Source organism: Olea europaea, chromosome 1, assembly GCF_002742605.1.
Source record: "Olea europaea var. sylvestris chromosome 1, O_europaea_v1, whole genome shotgun sequence".
NCBI lineage: Eukaryota > Viridiplantae > Streptophyta > Magnoliopsida > Lamiales > Oleaceae > Olea > Olea europaea.
The window spans coordinates 33613132-33626842 of NC_036237.1; the positions used below are offsets into that span (position 1 = coordinate 33613132).

Here is a 13711-nt window from a genome sequence, read left to right on the forward strand (position 1 = left end):
AGGGGAAATAACCATTTTTGGAGGCCAAAATTTGGCCAATGAGTATAGGCATATGTAGGGTCTAAAGGCCCTATCGTGAGATAAATTATGCGGTCGCATAGATTTGTTTAATGCAACCGCATAAAAGGCTTGACTAGTCGTTAGTGATCGTCTTGTTCAAAATTCTGGTGGCTTTTCGAGGGTTTTGGCACCACTTCGTATGGCAATGTTTGAAGGCTATAAATATTTGGTTGATGACCAAGAAAAAACATAAAAAACTCATAGAATCTAAACCCCATTTGAGATCAATTTTTCATTCCAAAGTGTTGAAAATCCATTTTCTTCTCATATTCAAACCTTACTTTTACATTCTCAAATTTTGGAGAATTTCACTAATACTTGCGTATTAAATCTTTGTAAAGACTTGATAAATCCTACAATCCGTTTATCAGGATCCCTTCAAGCATCTTAATTCAATTCGAGAGGGAGCAAATATCGTTTGAAGACAATAATAACATGTTCAGGCCTTCATCTTCATATTTATTTTCTTGTTTCTTGTTACTTGTTTCTTCTCCATCCCTTTGTAAAAATAATATTTTTGAACAAATTATTGTCTGCAAATTGATTTGGAAAAAAAAAAAAATAGTCCATGCAATGAAAACGTGACATGGAAAGTGGGTCCTTCACCTTATCTCATATCTATTTGTGTCAAGCAAGTTAGATCAACGTGAATCGATTTTCCAATAGTACTTATCGAGGTATATGTCCTTGAAAGAGCTCAATTGGGACTAAAAACTTGACTAAATGATCCTAATTACCAATCAATTTGAAAGAATTGAATAAAAAGTCATGTGAGGCAAAAATCTTGTGTACGACTCTGTAGGAAGGAAAGAATGACTTATCTATCAACTTTTTCAAGCAACTTAGACTGGCGTGAATAAGTTTTGAGACAACACTTAACTAGGTATGTAACCTTAACCCAACACGTTCATATTTTTTAAATGTACCAAACTAGTTCCAAACAGCCTAGTCCCAAATGAAAAGTATCGAACCTAATACTTTATTGTAAATATACTCTCTTAATAAACACTTTTACCATTGTAAAATTACTCAAACTTCCTAAACAAAATTAACTCAATTCACTTGCTTCTAAAATTTGTTAGCGTGTTCCATAATATTTAAATATATTTAACCATTGTATATTATAGTAATATTTGTAAACATCAACCCATTTTAACCCTGATTACAAGTGGTGGAGAGGTAGCGCGTCAGTGTTTCATAGGTTTACGTAAGGGAGATTTGTGCACAGAGAAGAGGCGCTGATTGATAAAAATTTGACTTTCTATATTACCAAATGCAACCATGACGCTGTTAAGAACATAAAAACAGAAGATATGAATCCGGAATCTCAAATAATAGAGGTGACATGCTGATTTATCGGCCTATAAATACTTAAAATGCAACAAAATCGATTTATCGGCCTATAAATACTTAAAATGCAACAAAATCGCTAAAAAAAGGAGAGTAACATTTAACAATACCCCAAAATCACACTAAGAAAGTTCTTTAAAAGAGATCCGAAAGCTAGCATTTTATCAGATGCGAGATCATAGGTCAAGTGAAGCCTAAAACCAAACAGTGTGTTCGTGAGAATAATGCGAAAGAGAATCATCGCTTCTTGGAGACACCAACAGTCTTTCCCCTACGGCCAGTGGTCTTGGTGTGCTGTCCACGCACTCGAAGACCCCAGTAGTGACGGAGACCACGGTGGTTCCTACAATTGTCTCACAAAACCCAAGTAAATATAGGCAAGCAAGAGAAACAGATCAAAATAGCAAAGCATAAGATTGAACCTAATCTTCTTCAAACGCTCAAGATCATCCCTCAGTTTCATGTCCAGAGCATTAGAAGTCACTTGAGAAAATTTTCCATCCTTGTAATCCTTCTTCCTGTTCAGAAACCAGTCAGGGATTTTGAATTGTCGAGGATTGGCCACAATAGTCATCAAGCTGTCAATCTCAGCGGCCGAAAGCTCACCAGCCCTACAACAGTTGTTTCCAAGATAAAATTTTCGATCAGGTCAGTCCTGAACTTAAGTCATGAGCAAAAGCCAAGGTTTCCATACAATCTAAATTCATAAGCGTAATTAGCATGAAATTAAAACCTTAAACCCAAAGTAAAATGCTATCACAACATGATGTACATTGAATAACATGTAAAGCCTCCTATTGGTCTACAAAAAAACAGACCATAGCTTGATGAACGAAAATGCATTGGACAAAATATACTCAAGCTCCATTTCATCCCATGGAACTGGTGGTTACCAAATTCACAATAGTAGAAGTAGGAGCGAATCCACCAGGTGTGAATTGATATTTCACCAATGTCCAATTCAAACCCCCTCCCTGCTAGGGTGTAAAGGTTGAAAGGGCTGCATTGAGTATAAAGGTCCACGGCCTGGCAAGCCTGCATTAAATCTTTTTTTGGTTTTCCCAAAGAATAAATTGAAAACCAAAAATTAGATTAACCAGTGAGGCCAAGTGGCCCGCTCTGCAATTTTTGTCAAACCCCCTCCCTGGTATGGTGTCAAACATTCTGTTGAATATAAGCATTCATTTTTATCGGCAGACATGCTCAGCTCAAATTACATAAGAATTACAATCATAAAATCATTATGACTAGGAATGCAAACCCCCTCCCTGCTATGGTGTCCAACATTCTGTTGAATATAAGCATTCATTTTCATCGGCAGACAGGCTCAGCTCAAATTACATAAGAATTACAATCATAAAATCATTATGACTGGGAATGCCTGACTGATTCCCAAACTAAGAAGAATGCCAAACAACAAAGATGAAGAAATAAAAACTGTGCCAAAATAACAATTTGTCACGACTAAGATGCTACATTCAAAGTATTTAGTTGTAGCAAAAGACAACACTCAATCACCATGTTATAGTCAACTTACAAAATGATTCAATAAAATAAAAACAACATTCTGACTAAAAGGACTGAATTAGCAGTAATTCCAAAGCGTGGCCTTTATTTTATCTAATGGTAGTGTATTTAATTTTAACATTTCGAATGAATATGCCAGTCCTCTTCAGAAATTCAAATATTTGCCAATGCTTTTTGCAGTTATCTAGATCCAACGTTTTTCTGGTTAACTAAATTTTTCGATGAGACCTTCTCCCTCTAAGGGAGATATTTAAATAAACATTCTTTTTGTGATATTTGTGCAAAACAAAATTTAAGGATATTATGTTTTCTGTGACAGTAAATTTTCGAGTGCTCTCAGGGTGTCTCAGGAGTGTCAATATTAAGATAACTTATGCGACGTTGTCATAGCACTGAATCAATAAATCAATTCACTCGATAGAATCAGCAAGCGTATAAAATCAGCAAGGTAAAAACATTATATGTAGCGGAGTAAAAAAATTAAATAATATGAAAAATAAAGAGATACAGAGGAAAAAGGAAAAGAAAACCTCTTGTTCATGTCAATATCAGCTTTCTTGCAGACAATATTGGCGAATCGACGACCGATACCCTTGATTGACGTAAGTGCGAACATTATCTTCTGCTTACCATCCACATTCGTGTTCTGCACACGAAGGATGTGCTGAAAATCCTCATTTGCTATCAAAGACTGCAAAATTCAAAAATCGACAAAAGATATAGATCAATACCGAGATCAACAGAAATCTATGCATATGAACGTATATGCAGGAGAGATTAACCATGGCTAGAATTCGGTCGGTTTGTGTAAGACGGCTGCTTTGGCTTCGGAGGATAAAAAAAAGCCCAAAACCCTAAATCTTGTTTTGAGTCGCCCGGTTTTTATATACCATAGACTGGAGGACTACATTGTAAATTGACATTTTAATCTCGAGTTAATTGTTCCAGTGGTCATTGAACTTATATTCATGTCTTTGATTGACCACTGAACTTTAAATGTCGAGTTCTAGTCACTAAACTTAGATCCATATCTTTGATCGACCACTGAAATTTAAAATGTCAAGTTTTAGTCATTGAACTTTGAAAAATGTTGTACATTACTAAATATTGTACATTACTTACTGAACTTTAAAAAATATTGTATATTACTCACTGAATTTTGAAAAATGTTATACATTATTCATTTTAAACTTGATATTTTTCAAAATTCAACAGTTATACTAGTGAGTAATAAATGGCATATTCCAAAGTTCAGTGGTCAAAATTCGACATTTTAAACTTCAATGAGCAATCTAAGATATGGACCTAAGTTCAGTGAGCAATCAATGACATCGACCTAAGTTCAATGACCAAAATTGGATATTTTAAACTTTAATGACCAATCAAAGACATGGATCTAAATTCAGTGACCAAAACTCGACATTTTCGAAATTTGGTGTCAAAACTCGATGTTTTAAACTTCAGTGGTCAATCAAAGATATGGACCTAGTGACCACTGGAAAAATTAACTCTTTAATCTCTAATAATTTAGTTTTTTTTTTTTCATTTTAATTTTTGCACAATAAACGATCCACTAAAATAATACTTTCGGACTCGGTAATATTATTATTTTAGAGGTTGATTAATTTTGCACAACAAACCTCCATTAAATTGAATCGTTTAGAAGGCCCCAACACGAATAGAGTTATTTTGTCCTACTCTACAATCTACTACACTCTTATGAGATAAATATTGGTATTTTTCAATCCATTATGAGAAATTTTACTAACTATTATATGCTTGAGAGTTGAGACATGATAGGAGCAATTAATCTGATGAACAAGAACGACGGGGATGGAACAGGCAAGAAAGAGTTGCGAATCTCGCTTTATATATATTTTTTAATTTAAAAAATAAATTTAATATTAGGTTTGGGCAAAATCGGGTTGATTGCAAAACTCAACACCAAAATCGACTTGCATACTTTATGCCTTAATCAACTTGAGAATCGACTCAAATCAAATCAGGTTGAGTCAGTTTCCTTTAATTTTGTCCTTTGACGGTTATTATGTCTAAGCATTACTTTTAATAAATTTTGTAAAATGTGATGCTTACATTGCAAAAAGAATAGGAATGTCGTTAAATTTGATTGGAGCTAAAAGAAAAGGTAAACAACTTCAAGTTCCTATTTTTAGAAAGAGTTGATTTGAGATGGAGGATGTTATACAAGTAAAAAATTGCGTATCATCGACTTTTTTCTATTTTATTCAACATATTCTTAAGGGCTTAAAGGATTACAAATATTATTTTTCTACTCAAACTAGCAAAACTCCTATTTCAAGTAGCACTCTTAAAGTCGATAGCTCTTTACAAACTCTTCGATTCGTTCTCTTTTAGCTGTTGATCATTACCAAATCCTTCTCCACAAGGACGTCTAGCAAGGACCTTTCACAATGACCTAAGAAGGAAGTTTGTATAATAAGATTTATTTTCTCATCATATTTTTTGATAAGTCAAGAAAAATAACAAATACAAAAGTTAGATGAAAAAGCCTACATGTACTTAATTATTGCACATAATGTTATCCATAATGTGACGTGACAATCATCAAATTATTGATGTGAAAGTATGAGATTTGAATTAAAGGTTACATCCAGTGCCACATGTAATTATGAAAATTATTATGTAGACAATTATGTACACCTAATTCCACCGAAGTTAAATATTTAAACAGAGCGGCAGGTTATAATAATAATTTAATTTATAAGGACTATAGGAGTAGGAGCACACATCGTAAGCCATGAATCCCTAATCAGTAAGCAAATACGCTAACAATTTTAAACGGATGTCATGCACCTCCGAACCTAAAATAACGAAGGTCAGCCATCATTCGCCCCAACTGATAATCGAAAATTTTCTTTCCACTTGGGAGAAGGGCAAAAACAGCTCAAGTTCAATACCAACAAGAAAAACATCTCCCTACTGAACTGGCAAGAGTAAAACATAGCAGTACCCAAAGGTTTACAATCAGGAATCGGGATCAACATAGCATGCTAGAGATCATGTCATATAATCATATGAAACTGAATGATTTTCTTCCTTCTACTGAAAAACTGCACGAAATTGCATTTGTTCTAATAAAAGACAGCAACTACCCAAGATAAATGACAAATAATATGTGAAACTTGGCTCCAAAGAGAATTTTCTGTATTCAGTTTCCGAAGTTTTGAAGCATGAAATCCTAAAAACTCATTTCTTCTTGCCAGCCTTAGCAGCATCTCCAGCTTTAGTCTGTACAAGTCCATTAAAGAAATTAGTTGCAAAACAATAGTGATAGTAACATGAATATAATACCAAAATACTAGTGCTCAGAAGATCGTATAAAAGAATATCATTCATTCAAACTTTTGAAAATAGAAAATCAAGAGTGGACGTGCACAGGTCTGTTGGCATGCCCTTTGATTAATTTTAAGATAACCTCTTTTACCTGATCCAGTTCATTCACAACCCCAAAAGCCAGTTAAACCGTCAGTTAAAAAAAGAAATGATTAAGTTGATGTCAAGTGCTTCTCAACAGTTATTATAAGCTATACCAATAATTGCAAAATCTTTGACTTTTTATACCATGTCCAGAAACTCAACCAAAAAAGTGGAAAGTATTACCTTCTTCACACCACGGATCTTCTTTGCTCTGTTCTTTCTCTCCTTCAGTTGCTTCCTGGACTTCTCGACCTTGGTATCAAGACCATTCTGCATAAAAAATCACAAATGTCCAAAGCAAAATATAAAAATCTTTAAAAAAAAGTTTAAGAGGCCTGAGAAATAAAACCAACAAACCTATCAACTAATAAAACAACAATTCAAACAAAATAACTGATTCAAAAGAGGTCAAGCATGTATAATATGACACACTAGAGAGAATTTTTCTCCACTTCAAATTGACATCATTAAGAAGTAAGAATTATAAAATCATCGAAATGTGAAAAAGCAAATGCCATTGTGGAAAAATAAGCACATCCTGCAGTGATGCATTCATATGGATCTTTTTGCTTTTTGTGCACAAGTCGTTTTCAACATCTCCTTATGGATTTTCTGCGGATAACTTTTAGAACTTCAAGGGGAAATACTTCGTCCGGGTCTCAACTGAGTTTTCAGTCCATTTCATCAACTATGAATATCGGCATTACATAATCAAGGGTTCTTATGGGAAAGTGGTGATGATGAATGGTATTAATTTTTCTTTATATATACTAGTTGCGCTCAATGTGCATCACAATTTATTCCAGGCTTTGTCAAAATCTTGTAGAAATGTTATTTTGACATGTTTGGTCAATACTAATTAATGTATTGAGTATATAATATTTTATGCAAATGAGCATTTCATAAGATGAGAACCTCTCTCTCTGTATAAAATTTTTTTTGCAAGTTAAGCCGTATCTGATTTGGCAAAAACTTTCATCATTACACCATAGTTCCTCTAGAAATTGCCACATATGAGTATCCAGATAGAATAAATGTTGTAAAACCTATATTTTGAAAAGAGTTATCATTTAGCCATGCACATAGTAACGCAAAACCAAAGGCACAGTCATTTTAGGGGGATGCATATAGACATATCAAGTTGCAACTAGCCTCCAAAGAAAATCAAAAGCAACATAGAAATGGTTCCATATCATGACGAGGTCAATTTAAGGACAAATGCATGCAGCAAAAAAGTAATAACCATCTAAGTAATGAAGGAAAGATGCACGCGAAACACACTTACTGGGTAAGTACAGGAAGCCAATTTTTTTATAGGCCTCAAGTGCCGGGGTAAAGTAAAAAATAAATAACTACTATAGTCTACGCAGCAGAAAAGTGTCACACAAGTACAACTAACAATTAAATATTCATAATCCCAAAAGATGTTGGGCCGACCATGCAAATGAATATATCACTAGCTTAGATGTTACATTTACCAACATAGAATAAACAATTGTTACATTTACCAACATAAAATAAACAACACGAGAGGTTTATGGTGTAAAGGACTTACCCTGATGAGTCTGTATTTCGGCTCATATTTCTTCGCATTCTCAACAGAATCATAGATCAAGCCAAAACCAGTGGATTTGCCTCCGCCAAAGTGGGTCCTGAACTTGAACACAAATATTGCATTTGGATCTTTCACTTCATACATCCTTGCCAATTTCTCTTTCAACTCAGCCTACAATGATATCCAAACTAGGTATAACTAAAGGAGACCACGAATTTTTTACCCAAACTAAATCAAATTGCCAATATAAATGTAAAAATTAGACGCACAACAAAATTTGAGCAGAAAATTGCTTTTAGCAAACTTAAGGTAACTAATAATCATCAACCGAGAGCACCAACAGATTTATTTATTTATGAAGTTTCATTCAATATTTCCATTATTATGCCACGGCTTGTATAACGTTCATAAAACAATAAGTTTAACAATTTTACAGTTAACCTTGTAAATCATCGACAAAGGACACCAACAGATTTTTCTAATTATATTATCGACTACAGAAGCCAGTTTAACTTTCAATAAACCACAGATTTTAACCTTTTCAGAATATGACATAGACAGAGACTAGTACAAAATATGAGGAGTTCTCGAATCTCAAACACATATACTTCAATCCATGAAAACTATAAATAAGGTATAATGCGAAAAATAATGAGAAGTCAAACCTTAGAAACATTTGCCCGTCCTGGATGTAACACGTCAATGACCTACAAAACAAATCCAACATAAAAATGAGTGTAAAAATATCAAATTGCACAATTAAATAGAAACTAGAAAAATACAATTACAAATGTTAACATACAATAAAACTGAAGACTTACAAATTGTTTCCTAGAGAGGAGACGATTTGTCATGAACTTCCTGGTTCGGATAGTCACAGCCTTGTCCGCCATATTCTGTAAATATAAGAAAAAACCCACAGATTATTCAAAGTCTACATCTACATGCACAAAGTGATGTATGTGTACATATAAGAGGAGAGAAGTAAAAGATTATTACCTTATTTTTCTCGCCAGTAGCTCCTTGGGCTGCCTCCGCCGGCGCGTCGTCGATGCAAAAGCAAAAGAGATAAAATTGTACTCTAGGGTTTAGACGTATAAAGGTACTTTCATGGGCTATTGTGGGCTAAGCAACGAAATGGCAGGCCCGTTAGTTATTATATATTTGGACCTAGTGGAAATTACATCCCACCAGAATTTTAAAGACCACTATTCTTAAATCAGGCGATAAATTTAATTAAGCAAAAATCAGATTGTTAATATATAATAATATTATAAAATTAAATAAATTTACATACCCATCCACCAATCCGTTCACCCCAACAATAATTCATTTCCAATCGATTATCTCCTGAGTTCATACTCGGCAACTCTTCATGACACACCACTTCGCGCGACTATTCACTGGGCAGTAGTGACGCTCCTTCGTACTAAGCACTCAACGCAGCTTGTCATTGCTATCGATGCATTGAAATGTCTAACGGAGTCTCGAACGTTCTCATGCTGCACCTCTACCTCTTTAGAGATGTCGTAGCTACACACAAAAACAGAAGACGATTTTGTACAGTTTGGGAAAAGAGAATATGGGGAAAGAAGCTATTGCCGTCTGTCGCGATTTGATTTAGCATGCGGATGGCGTCATTGCGCGTGGCATGAATGTTGCTACGTGATCTGAATCTTAGGACAAACTCAATAATTATCAGTACCAATGTCACCATCATCGCTGCGCTGCTTCTTAGGTATGGTGAAATCTAGTGGCAGGCAGCCCTGTGCTCGAAGAAACAGCTAGACATGCTATTGTGATCTGGTGCGTCGCGGCAACTGTGCGCTCATCATTTTCTGCTTCTAATATGATAATGGTTGATCTATAGCAGCCCAGATCTATTATTTCCTTCTTCTTCTTCTTCTTCTTCTTCTTCTTTTTTATTTTTTTATAATTTATGAGTTTGATTTCTCCAATGGTTATGGTGGTTTGTGCAGTTGATTGTTGCCATGGTGGTGTTTTTTGCAGTTGTCGTGGTGTGTGATGGTGTTGTGATTGTTTGTGATTGTTGTGGATATGGTGGTAGTGGTGAGATGGCTGTGGTGATGGTGAGTTAGTGTTGGTGTGGTGGCGACTATGGCGATGGTGGCAACGATAATGGAGTGGAGAGGAAGAGTGTGATCCATTATTCAGGTGCTGTGATCAATAAATAATTTGTTATCTAAAAGAATGTGTGATAGTGACTAAATCTAAAATCGTGACGAGATTTCAATAATTTGGAACCAAATATTTCGATAATTTGTAATCGTGAAATAAATTGTGGTATATAAAATTTGTAATTTGTTACCTATAAATTTTTGGATTTGTGATGATTGATAAATTGTGATCTATAAATTTGTTTATTTGTGGATGTCAAATAATTTGTAATTTGTAACCGTGCCCAATAAATTGTGAAACTTAATACCTAGGAACTGCTTTGTTGCATATAGCTCAGATATGATTTCCCCCTACTTTTTTATGATAATTGTATTACATTTTAAAATAGTAAAGAATATATAATCTTTATTTATTGTTTTATTTATGTCTTTATCTTTCTTTCTTTTTTCAACTCATTCTTGATTCTTAGCTCGAAATCTTTCATTAATTAGTACATCTTATCATTGATGATGGTTTCATCCAAATTTTTTTTAGAATACTTTAAAATGAGGAACAAATATTTAGTTGTAATTTTGTATTTGTTGATGCAGAATCGAGGTATTTTACAGGGTCATCATGCTCAAAGTCGTAGGATAAGTCATTTAACGTCCATACACACCTCAATAAAGCTTTTGCATTTATTCTACATCTCGTTTTACATTATTTTCGTCTTACAATTTTTACAATACTCTTATCTACAAACATTGAGGAAGTTGGCAAGAAAATTGGTAATGTTATAATACCTTTAAAAAATGATGCTATTCATAGATATGATTGATGATCAGCATTCTATGGCTTTGCTTGTCTTCCTTTTTTCCATATTTTACCACGTTATTTTTTTCTACAGTACTCATTTTCAACTACACATTCTTCATTAAAATAATATTACACATAAATCAAAAACTTTTCTTTCTTTTTTAAGTTTTTAACCACACATTTCAACATCAATTGCTATTTTATAATACATTACACACAAATAATAGGGCACAAACAAGCACTGTGTGTTAATTGAGTGACTGACCATCTTAAGCGGGATCCAAATCCCTACTTTGAGAGATAAAATCACTTAGAGGGTGTTTGAAACCTATTTTTATGTAAAAATACATTTTAAAATAGTAAACTGATAGAAAATGTGTGATTGAAAAATAAGAAAAAATGTTTGATTTATGTGTAATATTATTTAACAAAGAATATGTGATTGAAAAATAAGATAAAGAGAAATGCATTTTGAAAAAAATGAGTACCAAATGGGTCTTAATATAATTTATCGATACTTAGATGGCTGACCTTCAACAATCTAAATGAATAGCATTTGTGAAAAATCTTTAATACAATTAAAAGTGGTAGAAAAAAGGTTGGATGTCGTTATTAAAAAAGGTGTGTAGGGTTTAGGGGCCTGCCCCTACCCCCAAGCTCATTTGGTTTTCAGTGGAAAAAATTTGTGGAATTTACGCCCAAACCTATTTTTTAAAGATGACAATTCAAAAATAAGATGTAAAATTTATTTAGTCCTTGTTTGAGCCTCATTTTTTAATCAAAATACATTTTTCAATAGTAATTTGACACAATTTCAACCACAAAATTTTCAATAAAATAATATTACACGCAAATCAAAAACTTTTTCTTATTTTTAAATTACACATTATCCATCGTAACACTATTTCAAAATACATTTTTGAAAAAAAAAAGGAGACTCAAACAACCCCTTAATAAAAAAATAGGTGATAATTTACTATTAAATATTAATAACAAGATTATAAAATTAAATTAATATACAAAACTACCGCCCCACCCATCTATCCTAACTCAATTTCACTCACAAATCTAATTCATTTCCCAACCTATTCCCTCTCCATCTTCTCTCTCGGTACCGACAAGAAGAGGACCAACACCACTGCAAGAGAGTTGCGCAGACTACGAGGACCTTTGCCCTGGGTTCCTCTGCCCAAGAATGCCATAGCTACGAGGACCTCAGCCTTCAGGTGCGCCGCATGACCTTTGTTCATTTCGAAAAACTCCGTTGAAAGAAATGACGTCGCTGCATGCACAGTGGCTGTGTCAAAAGAAGAGATGATATCGTCGGGATGCGTCGCACTGTAGTCGATTGGATCTCGTTTTGGATGTACGCAATGATGCCGCAAGGAAAATTAGGCATATTTTCAAAAGTTGGAAAATGTTTTCCATGGAAAAAAATAGCAATCAAACACTCCAAGTAGGAATTTGAATGGAAAACTGATATTTTTCATGAAAAATAAATGTAATCAAACACACCCTTATATTTCTACTTTTTTTCACTTTATCTTTGTTAATATCGTCTAAAATGATAATACCTTATAAATGAAAAAGAAAAAAAAAATTGTCAAAAACAAGTATTTTCCCTTTGTTTCTTTTTCACCTCCATTACAAGAGTGGGACACATTCATTGATTTTCGGTAAGAACTTGGAAGTGCATGAAAGAGAATCTGGCAATAGAAGACCCGTGCTAATATTATTTTTAATTTACATGTAATATTATTTTATAAAAAATTGTATGATTGAAAATAAAAGCAAAAAAAATGAAAGAGAATGAGGGCTAAACAAGAGCTTAATATGTACTCAATTGCAAAATATGGCAATTATAACTTCTTCATGTTTGATTTTATTAATAATAAGATTTATAGTAATTTTTCTCAAAGTTAATCAAATATGTTATTGAAAAATTAAAAAAGTCGTGCGTCTCACAAAACATATAGTTAAAATTAATTGTTGATTTTGAGTATGTGGATTCGAAATTTTTACCTTGAATTTGCGATGCATTTATTTTTTAATATTGAAATTTCATAAGAATTAGATACCAAAACATACAAGTTTTTGAATTACTTTTGGTAAGTTTAATATTATAAACTGGAATTTCAAGATTCAATATATATAGTATTGTTGAAGGCAGAATTTAATTGTTTATATACATGTGCGTCTCTTTAAAAATTTAAACTTTTAGATCATATGGTTTAATGGGACCACATCTTGCTACCACAAATTTTATAAATTTGAGCACATGTTACACCTTAATGTGTTATTCTCGAACAAGCCATAATTTTGCAGGTGGTGTCAAGTGATAAAATTATATGTTGTTGTATGTTTATTTAGTAGAGTAGATAGTACATGGAAGAAAACGAAATTTAAATGTTGCTTCTTCTTTTTTTTCCCCCTAATTTTTGAGTCCTATCCATTGTCTTGATACATTAGACTAAACGCCAAGCTGAATAAATATTTCACTTCTAATCGAGTCTTTACATACTTAACCTTTTTTTCGTATATTAGGTATTGTTGATACACTAAAAGTGCAGCCCAAATCAAATAGCCCAAAGAGTGAAGCCTAATTGGGGAATCCAGGATAAATGTCTGTTGATACACTAAAAGTGCAGCCCAAATCAAATAGCTCAAAGAGTGAAGTCCAATTGGGGAATCCAGGATAAGGGTCTAAACAGGATTATTGATGAATGCGGTGGAAGCCCATGAACACAGTAACATCATCGCCCAAACTTGCAAGACGCCCAGAATCTGAGCGAATAGAATACCTTACGGTCGCCCAAAGCGATGACC

At 33.5% G+C, this 13711-nt stretch overlaps 2 protein-coding genes across 3 annotated transcripts; both read right to left on the bottom strand.

Moving 5' to 3' along the window:
- Positions 1-1302: 1302 nt before the first annotated feature.
- On the bottom strand, positions 1303-3822 carry LOC111402086 (40S ribosomal protein S18). Of its 2 annotated transcripts, XR_002704184.1 has the most exons (5): positions 3720-3822; positions 3468-3628; positions 1833-2021; positions 1461-1753; positions 1303-1421 (listed from the first exon to the last, which is right to left on the bottom strand). XR_002704184.1 is itself a non-coding variant. In XM_023030143.1 (4 exons), the coding sequence occupies exons 1-4, from the start codon at positions 3720-3722 to the stop codon at positions 1648-1650; spliced, it is 459 nt and encodes a 152-aa protein (XP_022885911.1). In that variant the 5' UTR covers positions 3723-3822; the 3' UTR covers positions 1357-1647. The 2 variants fall into 2 exon arrangements, 1 of the variants encoding a protein (XP_022885911.1); XM_023030143.1 differs by having other exon boundaries at positions 1357-1753.
- Positions 3823-5816: 1994 nt separating this feature from the next.
- LOC111402096 (40S ribosomal protein S24-1) lies at positions 5817-9070 on the bottom strand. The gene is made up of 6 exons (XM_023030161.1): positions 8951-9070; positions 8773-8847; positions 8617-8658; positions 7952-8122; positions 6580-6666; positions 5817-6207 (listed from the first exon to the last, which is right to left on the bottom strand). The coding sequence occupies exons 2-6, from the start codon at positions 8842-8844 to the stop codon at positions 6166-6168; spliced, it is 414 nt and encodes a 137-aa protein (XP_022885929.1). The 5' UTR covers positions 8845-8847; positions 8951-9070; the 3' UTR covers positions 5817-6165.
- Positions 9071-13711: the final 4641 nt, after the last annotated feature.